The sequence below is a fragment of the Triturus cristatus genome, chromosome 3_1 (genome assembly GCF_964204655.1).
Source record: "Triturus cristatus chromosome 3_1, aTriCri1.1, whole genome shotgun sequence".
Classification (NCBI taxonomy): domain Eukaryota; kingdom Metazoa; phylum Chordata; class Amphibia; order Caudata; family Salamandridae; genus Triturus; species Triturus cristatus.
Window position 1 is genome coordinate 674,260,087 of NC_140583.1, and position 19,280 is coordinate 674,279,366.

Genomic DNA, 19,280 nt, shown 5'->3' on the forward strand with positions numbered 1-19,280 from the left:
TTAAGGACTTGGGCCTAACTTTAAATGTAGAAAAGTCAATTTTACAACCATCCCGCCGACTGTTGTTTCTGGGGGCTACCCTTGACACCATGGAAAACAAGGCCTATCCTACTCTGGAGAGACAACCGAGGATAAGATCCTTGGTAAGCAGTGTCCAAAAAAAGTCAATTTCAGGTCGCCGTTTCAAATCCCTCCAAGGGATGAGGTCTTCTTGTATCCCCCTCTTACCTCATTGTTGTCTTCAAATGCGTCCTCTTCAGGAGGCTTTAAACGAACAATGGGAACAAATAGAGGGCTCTTTCGACGATCTGATCCGAATCACTCCTCCCATGATAACAGCTTTGGACTGGTGGACGCAACCTCAACTGTCGCAAGGTCTACCGTTCCAAGCACATACTGTTCCTCACGTGATTACAACAGATGCATCATTAGAGGGCTGGGGTGCTTTCCTACAAGACTTGCAGGTCAGCGGAAGATGGCCGCCTTCCCACAAGAATCTTCATGTCAATCTCCTCGAGCTGTGAGCAGTTTACCTAGCGCTCCAAGCATTTCTGCCAAAAATACAAGACACATCTGTGCTTGTCAGGAGGGACAACACCATGGCAATGCACTACCTCAACAAACAGGAAGGAACAAGAGCTCTCCTGCTCTCTCAGGAAGCCCAACTTGTATGGGCGTTGGGCAATTCAGCAGAAAATGCATCTGTCAGCGGAGTATGTCCTAGGAAAACAAAATGTCATAGCGGACACATAGAGCAGATTAAAGACTATTTGCCACCAGTGGGAGCTGGACCAGCACACTCTAGACAACATTTTCTCCCAATGGGGCAAGACAAACATAGATCTGTTCGCATCTCCAGAAAACGCGAAATGCCGGTACTTCACAAGTTGGCATCACCATCAGGGTTCATGGGGGAATGCCTTTTCAATAGCTTGTTGCTCCATATTTACTTTCGCCTTTTCCCCCATTCCTCTCCTGCCAAGAGTGTTAAAGAAGATAAAGACAGAACCCTGCAAAGTCATTCTGATAGCTCCAGCCTGGCCTCACCAGCACTGGTACACCAAACTACACCTACTGTCAGTCAAGTCTCCAATCCACCTCTGACCAATTCCGTCTCTCTTGACAATGAACCTGGGACAAGTGTGCCATCCGAACCTAAAAATCCCACAGGACTGCAGACAGGTGCTGGCTAAAGCAAGAGCAGATAGTACTAACAGGACTCGTTGAAATGGAAGGGATTCTCCATGTGGTGTGCATCGTCTAAAGTTAATCCTCTCAATTTTCCTCCTGAGGAAGTCTTACCCTATTTTCTTCTCTTGGCTCGCTCAGGTTTAGCCCAATTAAAGTCCATTTGGCTGCCATTTCCAGTTTCCGCAGAACAGCTAAAGCTCCATCTCTATGGTCCTGCAGCATAATAAAACAGTTTCTCAAGGGGCTTTTTAGAATGTTCCCTCCAGTAAGGTCACCTCCTTCTACATGGCAACTAAATACGGTGCTCAGTCAACTAATGAAACACCCGTTTAAGCCTATTCATAAAACGGACAAGAAGTTCCTATCTTGGAAAGTGGCTCTTCTCCTAGTTCTTACTTTGGCGAGAACGGTTGGAGAACTTCAAGCTTTCACTACTGAAGAACCTTCCTTACAGTTTAAACAAGACAAGGTTTTTCTACGAACAAACCCTAAATTTATCCCTAAAGTCCCTTCTCAGTTCCACCTTAACGAACCTATTGTTCTGAACTCATTCTTCCCAAATCCGCAAACTGCAGCGGAGCGTGCTCTGCACTCTCTAGATGTTAAGAGGTACCTAAAATTTTAATTGAACTGGACTAAGTCTTTTCGTAAGTCAAATCAACTCCTTATTGCATACAGTACACCTAGAAAAGGCTTTTCCATCACTAAACAGAGCATCTCCAGATGGATTTCAAGTGCAATTGTATTCTGTCATCAGCAAGCGGGACATTCTCTGACGTCGAGAGTTTGTGCCCATTGTACAAGAGCGATATACACATCTACAGCGCTGTTTGCAGGTGTATCCCTTCCTGACATTTTAGAGCAGCAACATGGAAGACGCCGCACACATTCACCAGGCACTACTGCTTGGATGCTGGGAATAAGCGAGATGCGGTAGTGGGACAAGCTGTTCTCAGACATCTCTTTCAATAAGGTGAGCCTTCTTGGGTTCCTTCCCACCATCCTGTGCTGTCTCACATTTTCAATGGTTTGAATATTCTTTTTGCTTATGCATTTATATGTATATAGTAATGTATACGATTAATGCTTTCAGGAATGTATCTACTGTCGTAGTTTTATGGCATGAAAATGTGGTACTTACTGCTAACTATTCTGATTCAAGCATGTGAATCTATGAAAGTTCCAATACTGGAGTAAGAAACCAGTTACTTACCTGTAACTATAGTTCTTCAGTATTGGAATCTTTCATAGATTCAGATGCGACCTATCCGCCTCCCCTGGAGAAGGCTCACTTACATATCGCAGTTTTTTCCTATTATGCCCACTTGTGCTTGGAAAATCTGAGGGACTGGAGCCTCTCTCAGGAAGCTCTACAGGGTGGTCTCTTCTGATTGGATGAGTTTTAAGTTTGGTCCTTTTTTAATAAAGGACAGAGATATGTTATAAAAGATTTTAAGGCCTAAGTCTTATGTTTCTGTGTCTATTGAGACAATTATTTTTATAATACCGGGGACTCGCATCTCGACGACGTGGAATGATTCAAGCATGTGAATCTATGAAAGATTCCAATGCTGGAGAACTATAGTAACAGGTAAGTAACTTGTTTCTTTTCCTCCCATTTCAGTGATGGAAAGTTCTGCGTGGATCCACAAATTATTGAGGCTACATCAAAATTCCATCCCACCCAGAATTCCCCAAAGTCTCCTGATAGAAATGGTACCTCACTTGTTTGGGCAGGCTTACTGCCCGCGACAGGAAACCGCCCAGAACGCAACATGGACACACCACATTTTTACACTGAAAACTGACCATTTTTTTTGCAAAGTGCCTAGCTGTAGATTTTGAACCCTAGCTCTGCCGGCTCCTAGGGAAACCTAGCAAACCTATACATTTTTTAGAACTAGACACCCAGGGGAATCCAGGATGGGGTGACTTGTCTGGCTCACACCAGGTTCTGTTACCCAGAATCCCTTGCAAACCTCAAACTTAGTAAAAAAAAAAAGAAATCCTCATATTTCTGTGATGGAAAGTTCTTGAATCTGCATGGATCAACAAAATTCCACCCACCCCGCATTCTCCAAATTCTAAAGATAAAAATAGTACCTCACTTGTGTGGGAAGACCTAGTGCCCACGGCAGGAAACGGCGCCAAAAAGCAACGTGGACCCACCACATTTTTACAGTGAAAACTGACCCTTTTTTTGCAAAGTGCCTAGCTGTAGATTTTGAACCCTAGCTTTGCAGGCACCTAGGGAAACCTAGCAAACCTATACATTTTTGAAAGCTAGACACCCAGGGGAATCCAGGATGGGGTGACTTGTCTGGCTCTCTCCAGGTTCTGTTACCCAGAGTCCCTTCCAAACCTCAAACTTTGTTAAAAAAAAAAAAAAAGGACATTTTCCTCACATTTCTGTGATGGAATGTTCTGGAATCTGCGTGGATCCACATATTTTGAGAATACATCAAAATTACCTATCACAAAGCAACCTGGTTTTGCAAGGGAAATCACCTGGGATCTTGACCCTGGGCTCGGCGGCCATCCTGGGAAACTTATCAAACCCACACGTTTCTGAACAACTAGACACCCGGGGGAGTCCAGCGAGTAATGGCTTGTGTGGACCCCCCAATGTTTTCCTACCCAGAATCACCCTGCAAACCTCTAATTTAGCTAAAAAAGATCCACTTTCTCAAATTTCTGTGTGGGACAGTTCTGGAATCTGCATGGATCCACAAATGTCCTACCACCCAGCAGTCTCCCAGGTCTAATCATAAGAATGGTACCTCACTCGCGTGGGTGGGTCAAGTACCCACGACAGGCAAGGGCCCAAAACATATTGAGGAGACATCAAAATTACCTATCACAACACAACCTGGTTTTGCAAGGGGGGGTCACCTGGATTTTTGGTCCCGGGCTCGGCTGCCATCTTGGGAAACTACCAAACCAACACATTTTCTAAAACTAGACACCTGGGGGAGTCCAGCGTGGTATGACTTGTGTGGATACCCCAACGTTTTCCTACCCAGAACCCCCTGCAAACCTCAAGTTTAGCTGGAAAAATCAAATTTTTCTCAAATTTCTTGGTATATCCCCACAACCAGAAAGGTCCAGCAGATGTAATGGTATATTGCTTTCAAATATCTGTCATAATTAGAAGAAGTTACAGGTGAAAACATTGGCACAAATGGCTGTTTTTTTCAACTCATTTTCAATTTTTCCTATTTTCAACGGTTTAGTTTCTATAAAGAAACCTTGAAGGATCTACACAAATGACCCCTTGCTGAATTCAGAATTCTGTCTACGTTTCTAAAATGTATAGCTTTCCAGGATCCATTATTGCTTTCATACCCATTTCTACCATTAACTGTAAGAAGGTTGAAAGCACCAAAAATATAGCAAAAATAGGCTATGTCCCAGTAAAGTGCCAGAACTGTGTAAAAATGTTTAGTTTTCTGACAAAAGTCAGTCCCTGAAAGCTGGAAAATGGTGATTTCAGCCCCACAAACCCTTTGTTGATACCATTTGCAGAGAAAAAAACAGATGCATTTTTCCACACAAAAAAACAAAATATAGCTGTATTTTGGCTAATTTCTGGGTCCCCTCCAGGGGAATCCACAAACACAGGGTAGCTTTTGAATCCCCAAGAAAAGGACGCAAATTTGACGTGGATACCTTATGTGGTTGAAACGTTACAGGGGCCTAAGCGTGAACTACCCCAAATAGCAACAAAAAGGCTTAGCACAGGGTAGTGAAAAGACCTAGCACTGAAGGGGTTATCAACAGAAACTGCGCCCCCACCACACCCCTATCCTCACCCCTTCCATTTACCAAATGACAGACCGTAGGATGACCTAATACCCAATACCTTGCTAAAGGCTCTTATTGAATTTCTAAAGACAGCCCTCTATCCATCCACCCCCAACCTCACTGTCTTGTTCCCTACCCCCAGTACCACAATTGAAGTCAGGATACTAGTTTGACGTGCAATTGGCCACTCAGGGCAGGGGTACATTCCTATTCCAACTGATGAACCTCCCAGATCAGACTACCCTAAACCTTACGTTTCCTTTGGAAGTCGGATTGAAACAAACTGGTAGGAATGTCCATCTGCATTCCCATGATTCATTCTGACTTTGTGCTGTACCATTACATTTAGTCCTGTAACAAGACTTTTGATATGTATTGCTGGTTAAAACCTTTTGATCACAAATGTCCAATTTGACATTTCCAAGAGGTTTCCAGAGTGTAGGTTAGCTCCACATTAGAATTGTGTTTTGGTTGTGATGCCTGCACTGCTGTGGCTTTGGGCTGGCAATGAAAATGCAGGGATGAAGGTCTGCTGTCCCTCGGAGTTCTTAGCGGTGTACTTATCTTTTTTTAAATGATGTTGTTAAAATTGTTGAATTCTAACTGTGGGTTTACTTATTTCCTATTGTACAGGTGTACCATTGACTGGAAGAAAGGAAAAAACGTTACAGTTAAAACCATAAAGAAGAAACAGAAACATAAAGGTCGAGGCACTGTTCGTACAATCACTAAACAAGTTCCAAATGATTCATTCTTTAATTTCTTTAGTCCAATAAAAGGTAAGACATATTCCTACGTGCACTGACATGTTAGGAAGGCCAATATGCTTTGGCCTTGTGTTTGACATAGTCAAATAAAATAACAGTCCAAAATCGTTAATGTTCTATAGCTTACCAAGTGCTTTTGTTGCATATGATATAACCATAAAAATATTGCTGGGGCTCTAAATTCATATGAAGTAAAACGGTGGAAGTCATTCACTATCAAATATTTATTCATTTTCAGGATGCTTTCCGTAATGGGTTTCAAATAACAGTCACTTCACATCTCATTTAGTTTGTTAATACAGCGTCAGGGCAGTAAACATTGAGCAGACGTCATCCTAAAACAATACGTATACAGTGGCAAATTATTCTCGTATTTTAGTTTATATTACAAAATTGTGCACTCCTTCAGAAAACCTTATTCTACTTTCTTACAATTGATATACCGATATATGCTAGTTCAGACTAGCGTGCACTGTATAATCCTGCCTTAGCTTTTGTGGAGTGTGCTTACATCCAATATATAAGCTCAATACCATACAGAGGGTTGCAACGGGAGAATCCGGAAGCAATTCTTCTTGGAACCGTAGCCATGATCACAGCTCAGCTTGCTTCATTAATCCTGAAGGTTACAAAACCTGGTTCTGTCTGAGTGCCAGCTAAGCCAAGAATGTGTGCAAATGTGGGAAGCATGTTGGGAGAACAATATGATGATTTAAATGGAATTCCATTGTTATGTTACGGAAATTTATAGAGCGCACATATACCCGGGGGTGTCTTGGCGCTAGACATAACAGTGACACAAGACTACCTTGCCCCTAATGCTGAAAGAGCCAAGTTTTCAGTTGTTTCCTAAAAATCGTCAAGGACCTAGCATTTCTGAGGGAAAAAGGAAGGGTGTTCCACAATTTAGACGCTCCATAAAAGAAACTGCGTCCACCCCAGTGGGCTTTGAAGATTCTTGGAACAGCAAGTAATCGAGCTCCAGTGGAACGCAGCTGTCTGGTGGGACGGTACCAAGAAAAATGATCCCGCAAAAAAGACGGACCAATACCATGCAAGGCCTTAAAGACAATGCACAGGGCTTTGAAATCGATACGCTGGGGTACAGGAAGCCAGTGAAGATTGCGGATTTCATTAGAGACAGAATGACGTTTAGGGATATCCAGTATGAGACGAGCTGCCGAGTTCTGAATCATCTGTATTTTATGCAGATGTTGCTTCTGGGCGTTAAGGAAGAGACCATTGCAATAGTCCAACCTGGATGAAATAAGGCAAGAAACTACTGTTCTCTTGGTGTGATTGGGGATGTAAGGAAATATTTTCCTAATTTTTTTAACAAGAAAATGCGATGCCGATACTACCGCATTTGTGTGGTGATGGAAAGTGAGTTTAGCATCCATGAGCACACCCTAGTTCTTTGCCTTGACCACCGGATTGGGCGGGGAGCCCAACTCGACAGGCCACCACAGATCATTCCATGGGGGCTGTATACTGCCGAAGATAAGAACTTCCGTTTTACTGGAGTTGAGCCTCAGGCAGTGTGCTGTCATCCACCTATTAATTGCGCTCATACAATTCCTGAACTGCGGAGCCGGGGACTGTTGAGATTTGGAGGCTGCCACCACAATCTGAGTGTCATCGGCATAGGTGGTCAGGCTGAAACCAAAATCCCGAATAAGGGGTGCTATTTCAGAGACATATATGTTAAAAAGTGTGGGGCTCAAAGAACTACCTTGCGGGACACCACATGGAAGGGTGTAGGGATTTGAGTTAAAACCATCCATGGATACGGTGGATCTTCGATCAGCGAGAAAGGAGGCTATAAGTGCTCGTGCTGAATCTCCTAGTCCTAGCTTTACCAAACATCTCTGCAGGAGACGGTGATCCACCGTATCAAATGCAGCAGAAAGGTCGAGGAGCACCAGAGCTGCTGCACCTCCACCATCCATAACTGCCCTGATCTCCTCGGAGGCTTTAATCAATGCCAACTCCGTGCTCTGATCCTTGCGAAAGCCAAATTGGGTGTGATCCAATAGGCCATTGGCATTGATAAATAGGGACAATTGGTTGTTCATTATTTTGTCCACAATCTTTGCTGGCAGCGGCAATTTGGCAATGGGCCGATAGTTGGTGGGATTAGTCGCATCAAACGTAGGTTTTTTTAATAAAGGTAGAATAGATGTCTGCTTCCAGCTAGTCGGGAAAACACCAGAGGAGAACATCAGGTTATAAATATCGGTGAGTAGAGGACTCACCGAATGTACCAGTTCTTGATAGACCCTTGGGGGGCAGGGGTCTAAAGGTGAACCCGATTTAGCTTGAAGGACAAAGTTTCTCACTATGTCTATAGAAATTACGGAAAACGCAAATGGTGGATGCTTGTTAATGCTTGGGCTATTTGGGCATAATACTGGGCTGGGATCCGAAGCTTCCCTAAAAGCATTAAAAATATCTAAAACCTTAGATTTGAAAACCTCGGCCACCTCGTTGCAGAATTCCTGGTTGACCCTCCTGCCCGAGTTGATGGGTATCGAGAGCTTATTAATCACTGCAAACAGTTCTTTGGAGGAGTTGGCAGCAGACTCAATCTGAGAGGTGAAATATCTTTTTTTTTTTTTTAGATATGAGGAGTTTTTTATATTTGGATAATGCCGTTTTGTATGCTAATTTCTGTGGCTCATCATAGTTAATCCGCCACCGTCTTTCTAAACGACGACAGTACTGTTTTTCCAGACGAAGACAGTCGGAGAACCAATGGGCGGAAGGTGTAGACCTATTTGCTGAGCAAGTTCTTTGAGGAACTGAAGCATTCGCTGCATCCTGTAGCCAATTAGTATAGCTATCCACGGCCGGGTCTACTTGGTCCTGTGGGGAGGGATAGGAGGATTCTAACAGAGCATTAAAGGACAGTAAGTCTGCTTTGTTCCATGCTAGTCCAACAGAGGCAGAGCGTTTGCTAGCAACCTCCTTGGCTTCACTGGGTATGGGAAGCGAGAATTTAATTAGGGAGTGGTCTGAGCAAATTAAAGGAAGCGTTTCCTCAATCATAAGACCCTGAACTGAGGAGAACACACCATCTAGTGTGTGCCCAGCCGTATGTGTGGGGGATTGCACCAATTGAGAGAGTCCAAAGGAACTAAAACTATCCAATAGCTCTGCCGTATCTTTGTTACCTGCATCCTCTAAATAAAAGTTAAAATCCCCAAGGATGATAAAATCGGAGTTTAAAATAGCTGATTCAAATAGACTGCCTAGATTGGTTAAAAACGTAGTGCGGGGGCCAGGTGGTCGGTAGAGAAGAATTCCCTTAAGCCATAATTTGGGATGAAGTGTAAGCGAGAAGTGGAGGCCTGCATAGAGGGAGGAGGAGATGGAATGATGAGCTGACGGGAACTGATCCCTGAGAATAATGGCGACTCCACCACCACGCTTAGCAGACCTATCTTCTCTAATCACTTTGTATCCCATGGGAGTGGCCGTAATGAAGTCAGGGTCAGATGCTGCATCAGCCCAGGTCTCTGTTATAAATAATATGTCTAGGGCCAAGTACTCTATCATATGAGCAATTTCGTACTTGTGCTTGCCCAATGACCTAGCATTGATAAGTCCGCTTTGAAAAACAGGCTGGATCTGTGGCAAGGTCTCCTCTAGCCGCTCATGAGCGCGGAGTGCCCTCACCGGTCTGGGGAGGGGGAGAGTGAATCCACAGGCACAGTTAGTTATCGTTTCCCCGGGATATAAAATGCAGCAAGTCAGCTCCCTAGGATGTCTCAGGGCGTGTAGAGCACTGCTCGTATATTTTAAAGTAGAAGATGCAGTAAGCGGAGCCCTGGGCACAGACTTGGCGCGGACGGGCACAGACGGGCTTGCCTTAGGCGCGCCCGCTGCTCGCGTCCGCCCCATGGGTGCTTATGAACCCTTCCGGTGAGCGCCAAGAGCGTGAGCGACCGGAAGCGGAAGGAGGCAGTATAGCTGAGTGTTGCAGGCCCCAACACCAGCAAACAGAAGACAATACAACAGTAAGTAAAATAATGGCTAAGAACACGTTAAAAATTCAATAAAAGTACAATACAAAGATGCTGTTCGTAACCCCAAACAGAACAGTCCCCCAAGCTTCTAAATGAAGGTGCAAAATGGCAGTGAAATAGCAGCGTAATTGGGCTCAGATATTAATAGCATTTAAAGGCGCGTAGTACGTACTGGGCAAAATTATGTCCGCTGCGCGTCCGCCCCATGGGTGCTTATGAACCCTTCCGGTGAGCGCCAAGAGCGTGAGCGACCAGAAGCAGAAGGAGGCAGTATAGCCGAGTGTTGCAGGGTCCGCCCTCCGCTCAATCGGCACAGCAGCCGTGACGGAACGGGGCGGCCCCAACACCAGCAAACAGAAGACAATACAACAGTAAGTAAAATAATGGCTAAGAACACGTTAAAAATTCAATAAAAGTACAATACAAAGATGCTGTTCGTAACCCCAAACAGAACAGTCCCCCAAGCTTCTAAATGAAGGTGCAAAATGTCAAGTGCAAAATGGCAGTGAAATAGCAGCGTAATTGGGCTCAGATATTAATAGCATTAAAAGGCGCGTAGTACGTACAGGGCAAAATTGGGCATTTTTCTGTTTTTATTTATTTAATTTTAATTACCACAATCCATACAGTGCATTCCCCCAGGTACATTTACCATCTTTACATCATTCATTGTATGTTTACATGCCGCTGCATCACATTACAGAACTGTCATTCTTTAAGTTTCTGGGGCAAACTAGTTATCTTTGGGGCATTACATAAACCCAAACCCTCCCTCAACTCAGCACTTCGCCTTAAAGCTCAAACACCGGATCTGTACAATCAGCAATATTTTTGTGACATTTATGAGGTATTTCAATCAATTACGTCATGTATGTACACAAGCTGTGCTCTAATCAATTGTTTGGGGAAGGCGTATCGATGATACCTTCTAACGCCTGTAGAGTCTTGGGTTCTTGCAGGAATGTGCAGTGCATTTCTGTACACATTCTGCACAAAATGTCATTAGGCCTTATTAGACAAATGTAGGATGAGGCTGCGCAAATTGTGTACAATGCAACGTTCTAAGGTAGATCTGCTTTGCTGAAGATATCTAACATCAATTTCACCAAGAAAAACGTTTGCTTGTTGAAAAGCTTCATTTCTCATGTTTCAGTTTCAAAAGCAATTACTATGCGATTTGAGTGGTGTCTCTTTAAGAACTACCTAGAAAAGTGGATGACTTTTCTCCTTTGATGAAGAAGCATTTCAAAGATTACATTTTCATATGTTAAATATCTGGCATGTGCTGCTGGATTTAACTATGTTGTGATCTTGATGGTAAGTACGTTTCTCATCTTGATATTTTGCAATCTTGACATAAAATGCAGGAGTGAAGTTGGGGACTTTGAGATTTGTATTAGGTGGCAGGCCAGGTATTTCCAGATTGTTTAGTGAAAGGCAAACTAATTAATAGAGTAAATAGACATTTTTAAATAGACATTTTGGAATTCCTGGAAGTGTAATGAAAGCAAATAGTACCTTTTTTGGGTAGATAGTTATAGTTAGAACCTATTTTCCATAGGAAATCCGCACCATTCTATTGGGAATATCTTTGGTGCCGATTTACGAATCTTCGCAAAATTTTCCAAACTTTTGGCCAGCTCCGCTCCGCTCCTACCCTAAAAGTTTTGCGGTATTCGTCAAGCGGGTGCCGAGAGAAAAGGGGGGGGGGGGTCCCAAAACGCGTTTTCCCCATGCAATTTCCCATAGGATCTGTTGTTGCAGCTGCAGCCCGAACCGCTGAACGGAATGACACCAAATTTGGGGAAAGAGGTAGTCCTCAGTTCGGACTCGTGCCTTTAGCATATATGGTGTGAATCCGTTCAGTAGTTCCTGAGAAAATTAGAGTTAAAAGTCCATAAATATCTATGCCCGTGGAGGATCCGCGGACCGTACCCGCACCGTAAGCGCACCCTCCCCGAACCGAGCGCGCACCCTTCCGATCGCGCGCTGAATGCTAATTGGCTGTCGAGTGTCTCTCTACATTCGAAACGAGGAATTGTTGGCGGACATTTTCTGCCTCGGTAGAAGCGAGGCTGAAGAAGCAAGGGGAAAAAGTGTGTAAAACATATAAAGGGGGCAGAGTGGAAATACTCTGACCCTCTTGAGGTGCTTAGGGGGTCCTAGAAGGACCCTCTGGGGCCCCCTTTTAAAAAAAAGAAAACGGCGAAATGCGCGCATAGTGCGCGCATCCGATCGCGTTGGGTGCACGGATTCTCTCGCGTTGGGTGAGCGGTTCCTAACGCGTTGGGTGCGCGGATCCAAAAAACATGGAAAAAAATTATAAAATAAAGTTTTGAACATATAATTAAAATATTTTGAAAAATATAAAAAAATATGTTTGAAAAACCCATTAAGTTCAAATAATATTTTTTAATTTTTAAAAGAATTAATTGAAAAAATAAGTTTAAAAAATGGTGATAAAGTATTTTAAAAAAAATTTAATTAATGAAATTGACACACTGAATTTGAAAAATATAGAAATACAATCAAAATCATTAAACATGATATCTTCAGAGATAAGTTATAGATAGGAATTAGCATTTAAAAAAACCTTTGAAATTCACTGAAAAAACCATAGGTTTCATGCACGTTATAGTTAGGAACTGGCATTTAAAAAACCTTTGACATTCACTGAAAAAAACCATAGGTTTCAGGCACGTTATAGTTAGGAATTAGCATTTAAAAAACCTTAGAAATTCACTGAAGAAACCATAGGTTTCAGGGGCGTTATAGTTAGCTGGACATTTCCCTCGTACAAAACCCTAGAAATTCCCCTTTTATAGTTAGTTCAGCGCCCCCGCAATGCACAGCTGATGACGTCACATATTACATCACTCATGACATGGTCAATAACATCACTGATGACATCTCAAATTACATCACTGATGACGTCAACCATGTGATAAATTAGTGCATCTTCTCACACCCTAATATAACCTTTGATACACCGACTCAAAATTTCAAACGGCCATTTTGACAACCATAGATACTCCAATACCAATAACTACACACCCACTCATTGACTTTTAGGTCTACATACATGTCCACTAACTCACCTGTGCAGTCACTCATACTTAGTCACTCTGTGCATTTATACACCTATATAGCCACTCACACACCGCCAATCATCCATTGAGGTACTGACACATCTAGTCAGTCATGCAAATAATTAATCACAGTCCAATTTACTCACCTATACAGTTAAACACACTCAAGTTCACTTACTCATAAAAATACTAACAAATTCTGTGTCTTCCTGCAGAAAAACAAACGGCACATGACACAGATATCCTTGCACTATGGCGCATACAGCCACTACCAAAATCACACACTCACATATAGATAGTTATATACTCTTACACACATATACACTGTGTTTCACATATGTAGTTAGTCAAGTCAAGTCAAGTCACAAAACTTATATAGCGCACTACATACCCATAGGGTTTCAAGGCGCTTAGGAAGGGGAGGAGGATTACCTTTCAAATATCCAGGTTTTAAGTTGCTTTCTGAATGCTAGGTGGTTCTGGGTGAGGCGAAGGTATGCGGGGAGAGAGTTCCATGTTTTAGCAGCCAGGTAAGAAAAGGATCTGCCTCCCATGGTGGTCTTGTTGATGCGAGGGATAGTGGCGAGGGCTTGGCTGGAAGAGCGTAGTTGGCGGGAGGGGGTGTAAAAGGACAGACGTGAGTTGAGGCATTCTGGTCCGATGTCGTAGAGTGATTTGTGTGCGTGGGTAAGCAGTCTGAAAGTGATCCTCTTATTGACGGGTAGCCAGTGGAGGTCTTTGAGGTGACCAGAGATGTGTTCGTTGCGTGGGATGTCTAATATGATTCTGGCTGAGGCGTTTTGGATTCGTTGGAGTTTCTTCTGGAGTTTTGCGGTAGTACCTGCGTAGAGGGTGTTTCCGTAGTCCAGTCGGCTCGTGACCAGAGCGTGGGTGACAGTTTTCCTTGTTTCGGTGGGGATCCAGCGAAATGTTTTTCTGAGCATGCGAAGAATGTTGAAGCAGGAAGAGGATACGGCGCTGACTTGTCTGTTCATTGAGAGTGAGGAATCCAGGATGACGCCTAGGTTCCGTGCGTGGTCCGTCGGGATGGGTGCTTTTCCGAGGGCTTCCGGCCACCAGGAGTCGTCCCATGAAGAGGGGGACGTACCTAGAATGAGTACTTCAGTTTTGTCTGAGTTCAGTTTCAGACGGCTGTGTTTCATCCATTCGGCAACTTCTTTCATTCCTTCGTGTAGGTTAGTTTTGGCGGTGCTGGGGTCATTGGTGAGAGAAAGGATAAGTTGGGTGTCATCCGCGTAAGAGATGATGTTGAGGTTGTGATGGCGTGCGATGGCCGCGAGGGGGCTCATGTATACGTTGAAGAGGGTGGGACTGAGTGAGGATCCTTGTGGTACGCCGCAGATGACTTCATAGGCCTCGGACTTGAATGGTGGAAGGCGGACTCTCTGGGTTCTTCCGGTGAGGAACGAGGTGATCCAATCAAGTGCTTTTCCTTGGATCCCGATGTTTCTGAGGCGCTGTAAAAGGGTGCTGTGGCAGACTGTGTCGAATGCTGCAGAGAGGTCAAGGAGGATGAGGGCGACTGTGTCTCCATTGTCCAGTAGAGTTCGAATGTCGTCTGTTGCTGCGATGAGGGCGGTCTCAGTGCTGTGTTTTGCTCGGAAGCCAGATTGTGAGGGGTCGAGGGATTTGTTGGCTTCGAGGAAGGCGGCGAGCTGGTTGTTGACAGCTTTCTCGATGACTTTGGCCGGAAATGGAAGAAGCGAGATGGGGCGGTAATTTTTGAGTTCGGTGAGGTCTGCTGTGGGTTTTTTCAGAAGGGCAGTGAGTTCAGCGTGTTTCCAGTCTTCTGGGAAGGTAGCGGAGTTGAAGGAGCAGTTGATGACGTCTCGGAGGTGCGGTGCTATGACGGAGTCTGCTTTGTTGAAGACGTGGTGAGGGCATGGGTCTGTGGGGGATCCTGAGTGGATGGAATTCATCAGGCGGATGGTGTCCTCAGTGGAGATTGGGTTCCAGGCGTTAAGGGTGTTCACGGGGGGAAGGTGTACAGCAGATGGTGGGGTGGGTTGGTTTCCGGGTTGGTTGTCAAAGCTGTTGTGGATGTCTGCAATCTTGTTGTGGAAAAATGAGGCTAGGGAGTCGCAGAGGGTTTGAGAGGGGGTGATGTCGTTGGAGTTGGCCGAGGGATTGGAGAATTCCTTGACGATGTTGAAAAGTTCCTTGCTGTTGTGGGCGTTGTTGTCAAGTCGATCCTTGAATGCTGTTTTCTTGGCTTTTCGGATTAGTTGGTGGTGAGTACGGGTGGCGTTTTTGAAGGCGTCCTTGGTGCTGGTGGTAGGGTCTTTTTTCCAGGCCTTTTCGAGGGAGCGGCAGAGTTTCTTGGATTTCTTAAGCTCATCGTTGAACCATGAGGCCTTCTTGTTGCCGGGTTTGTTTTGACGTTTTTTCAGTGGAGCTAAGGTATCAGCGGTGTTGGATAGCCATAGGGTGAGGTTGGCGGCGGCTTCGTTAACGTTAGAAGAGAGGGCTGGGGTGTTTTGAAGGAGTAATGCGGAGATTTGGTCCGTGGTGATTTTGTTCCAGTTTCTTTGCAGAGTTGGTTGGAGGTGGTTGGTGGGTTTGGGCTTGTTGTAGGTGAAGTGGACGCAGCTGTGGTCAGTCCAGATGAGATCCGTAGTGTGGCTGAAGGAGACATGATTGCTGGATGTGAAGATGGGGTCGAGTGTGTGACCTGCGATGTGGGTGGGGGAAGTGACCAGTTGTTTAAGTCCGAGGTTGGCGAGGTTGTCCACGAGGGTGGCGGTGTTGTGGCCGTTGATCTTTTCGAGGTGAAAGTTTAGGTCTCCCAGAAGGATGTATTCTTTGGAGGGGAGCGCGTGTGGGGTGATGAAGTCCGTGATGTCTTCACTGAATTTTGCGCGGGGTCCTGGTGGCCTGTAGAGGAGTGTGCCTCTGAGTGTGGTCTTGGGGTCGGTGTGGATCTGGAAGTGAAGGTGTTCGGAGTTGGCGAGGTTGGCGTCGGAGCTGGTTGAGATGCGGATGGATTTCTTATGGACGATGGCGATTCCTCCTCCTGTGTGGCTGGTACGGTCTTTGCGAGTGATCTTATAGTCTTCAGGGATGGCAATGGTGATGTCTGGTGCGGAGGAAGCGTTCATCCATGTTTCCGTAAGGAAGGCGATGTCCGGAGAAGTGGTGTCTAGTAGATTCCATAGGTCGATGGCGTGCCTGTGGACCGATCGGGTGTTGAGCAAGATGCATTGTAGGTGGTTGGGGTCGGGTATCTGTGGTGTGGTCGTAGTGGAGATGTTGTTGGTGCCGCTGAATTTGCAGGAGAAGCAGGAGAAAGGACCGTGAGTTTGTCCAGGGGCGGCTTGGACGCAGTTGGGGGCGCGACCGGGGTTAAGGGCTAGGAGGGAGGCGGCATCGTAGGTAATGCGGGAGGGCTGGGCAGCTCGAGGGGCAGGGGGTCTGGCGCTGGGCGCGGTCCAGGCGCGGACGGGCGTAGACGGGCTTACCTTTGGCGCACCTTCGGCGCGGGTTGGGCGCGGGCGCTGCGCGTGAACGCTGCGCGCGGGACCAACTGTCATATATGGATAGTGGAGGGGGAGGGGCGAGGGCGGCTCAGCTGGGAGGCGTGGCGGGCTCAAGGGAACAACAACAACAGTAACAGAGCCAAAATGGAGGGGAGGGCAGAGCAGGGCGCCGATAGCACACGATGTCAATTACACAATGCAGGAAAGTAATGGAGCGACCAAGCAAGCATCCGGTGAAGCAGTGACCAGGCGGTGGGAAATGATAATGATTCCTGGCGCTGTTTAAATAAATAATTAAATGCTCACACGCTCTAAAATCTTTTCGCTATGCAAATATAAAGTACCGCAACTCTGAAACGCTGAAACGCTATGGCGCTATTACAATCAATGAATCACTCAGCTTTGTAGCACAATACCGCCTTTCAGCAGCAAGCAGGCAGGGGAGCGACCACTCGAGGCAGGAGCAAGGAGTGGATCACGGAGCACAAAGGTCAGAGGGCGCTCTATATTGTTAGTGGGAGGGCGGCTCAGCTGGGAGGCGTGGCGGGCTCAAGGGAACAACAACAACAGTAACAGAGCCAAAATGGAGGGGAGGGCAGAGCAGGGCGCCGATAGCACACGATGTCAATTACACAATGCAGGAAAGTAATGGAGCGACCAAGCAAGCATCCGGTGAAGCAGTGACCAGGCGGTGGGAAATGATAATGATTCCTGGCGCTGTTTAAATAAATAATTAAATGCTCACACGCTCTAAAATCTTTTCGCTATGCAAATATAAAGTACCGCAACTCTGAAACGCTGAAACGCTATGGCGCTATTACAATCAATGAATCACTCAGCTTTGTAGCACAATACCGCCTTTCAGCAGCAAGCAGGCAGGGGAGCGACCACTCGAGGCAGGAGCAAGGAGTGGATCACGGAGCACAAAGGTCAGAGGGCGCTCTATATTGTTAGTGGGAGGGCGGCTCAGCTGGGAGGCGTGGCGGGCTCAAGGGAACAACAACAACAGTAACAGAGCCAAAATGGAGGGGAGGGCAGAGCAGGGCGCCGATAGCACACGATGTCAATTACACAATGCAGGAAAGTAATGGAGCGACCAAGCAAGCATCCGGTGAAGCAGTGACCAGGCGGTGGGAAATGATAATGATTCCTGGCGCTGTTTAAATAAATAATTAAATGCTCACACGCTCTAAAATCTTTTCGCTATGCAAATATAAAGTACCGCAACTCTGAAACGCTGAAACGCTATGGCGCTATTACAATCAATGAATCACTCAGCTTTGTAGCACAATACCGCCTTTCAGCAGCAAGCAGGCAGGGGAGCGACCACTCGAGGCAGGAGCAAGGAGTGGATCACGGAGCACAAAGGTCAGAGGGCGCTCTATATTGTTAGTGGGAGGGCGGCTCAGCTGGGAGGCGTGGCGGGCTCAAGGGAACAACAACAACAGTAACAGAGCCAAAATGGAGGGGAGGGCAGAGCAGGGCGCCGATAGCACACGATGTCAATTACACAATGCAGGAAAGTAATGGAGCGACCAAGCAAGCATCCGGTGAAGCAGTGACCAGGCGGTGGGAAATGATAATGATTCCTGTACAACTGAGATATACATTCAATTACTAACACACCCATACATACACTCACCCAACCATACAATCCATCACAGATGCACTCTTAAAAACATGCACCCACTGAATCACCCACTCACACATCTATGCAGAGTCACACACACCCTACCCACACAAACACTCAGGCACCCATACAGATACTCAGACAACCAATCAATAACCCACATAGACACTCATATAGCTATTCACAAAACCATGCAGCCACTTATACACCAACATACAGACATTCACACAGTTTAGTCACTAGTCTGCAGTAAGATACATTTAATGACTCACTTATAGAGTCAGTTACGCACCTAGAAAATCATCCATTCACACACTTGTACACCCACTTATTTTTCAACAGGCCTTTCCCTATATATATTAAACATATTAAAACTGTTCAGAAACACATACTCAATGGATGATGTCATCAGTGATGTCATTTGAGATGTCATCAGTGATGTCACTGACCATGTCATGAGTGATGTAATATGTGACGTCATCAGCAGTGCATTGCGGGGGCGCGAGTTATAGTTAGCTGAACTAACTATAACAGAAGAATTTGTAGGGTTTTGTACGAGGGAAATGTCCAGCCAACTAAACGCCCCTGAAACCTATGGTTTTTTCAGTGTATATATATATATATATATCAAAAAACCAGTCCTGATAAAGACGAAGGCTGTCTGCTGGGCGGTCCGTGTGGGGGTAATCGGCAACCCCAATTATGCAAAACCTTACACTTCTCCTCAAGGAAGTATACACGGACACCACGGAGATTTGCAGTTTTCAAAATTGGTTTAATGGACTGCACAAACAACGCGTTTCAGCTTTCGCCTTGTTCACGTTACAATGACGTTTTTTTGTGTAAAGTTAAATACAGTTCATGAACACAAAATAAACAAAATAAACAACAGACTCTTAGCAACAGAGAATGTGTGGAGTAACGAATTGGTAAGCTTGGTGGCCATCTTAGCCTAGTGCAAAAAAAATCAGTTAAAGGGTATGAATTACCCAGTAGCATATCTAAGAATACACTACATACATGATGATTAATAACAAAATTTCATCAATTTACAAAATAACCATATCCAATGCAATATTAGATCAGGGTTGCGATTTAAATCGCGCTGTCATGTTATGAATATAACATAAAGAAGTATATTAAGCCCCAGTGGGCAAGCTTCCATAGATGTTTCTGCTGAAGTAGTAAGCATACACCCCAATCAAAAAATATATATAACCTCGTCAAGGATATGCCAACAATCTCGCCCCAGTGGGCATACTGAAAGAATAAAT

General features: G+C 45.2%; 1 protein-coding gene across 6 annotated transcripts in view; it reads left to right on the top strand.

Annotated features, from left to right (window-relative positions):
- NAP1L4 (nucleosome assembly protein 1 like 4) overlaps positions 1–19,280 on the top strand; it is a 1,162,803-nt gene that overhangs the window by 724,785 nt on the left and 418,738 nt on the right. For all 6 annotated transcript variants that reach the window (XM_085644739.1, XM_085644737.1, XM_085644738.1 and 3 more), the window contains one exon: positions 5,629–5,774. In XM_085644739.1, the coding sequence (XP_085500865.1) occupies positions 5,629–5,774 (146 nt within the window). The remainder of the gene's footprint in view (positions 1–5,628; positions 5,775–19,280) is intronic.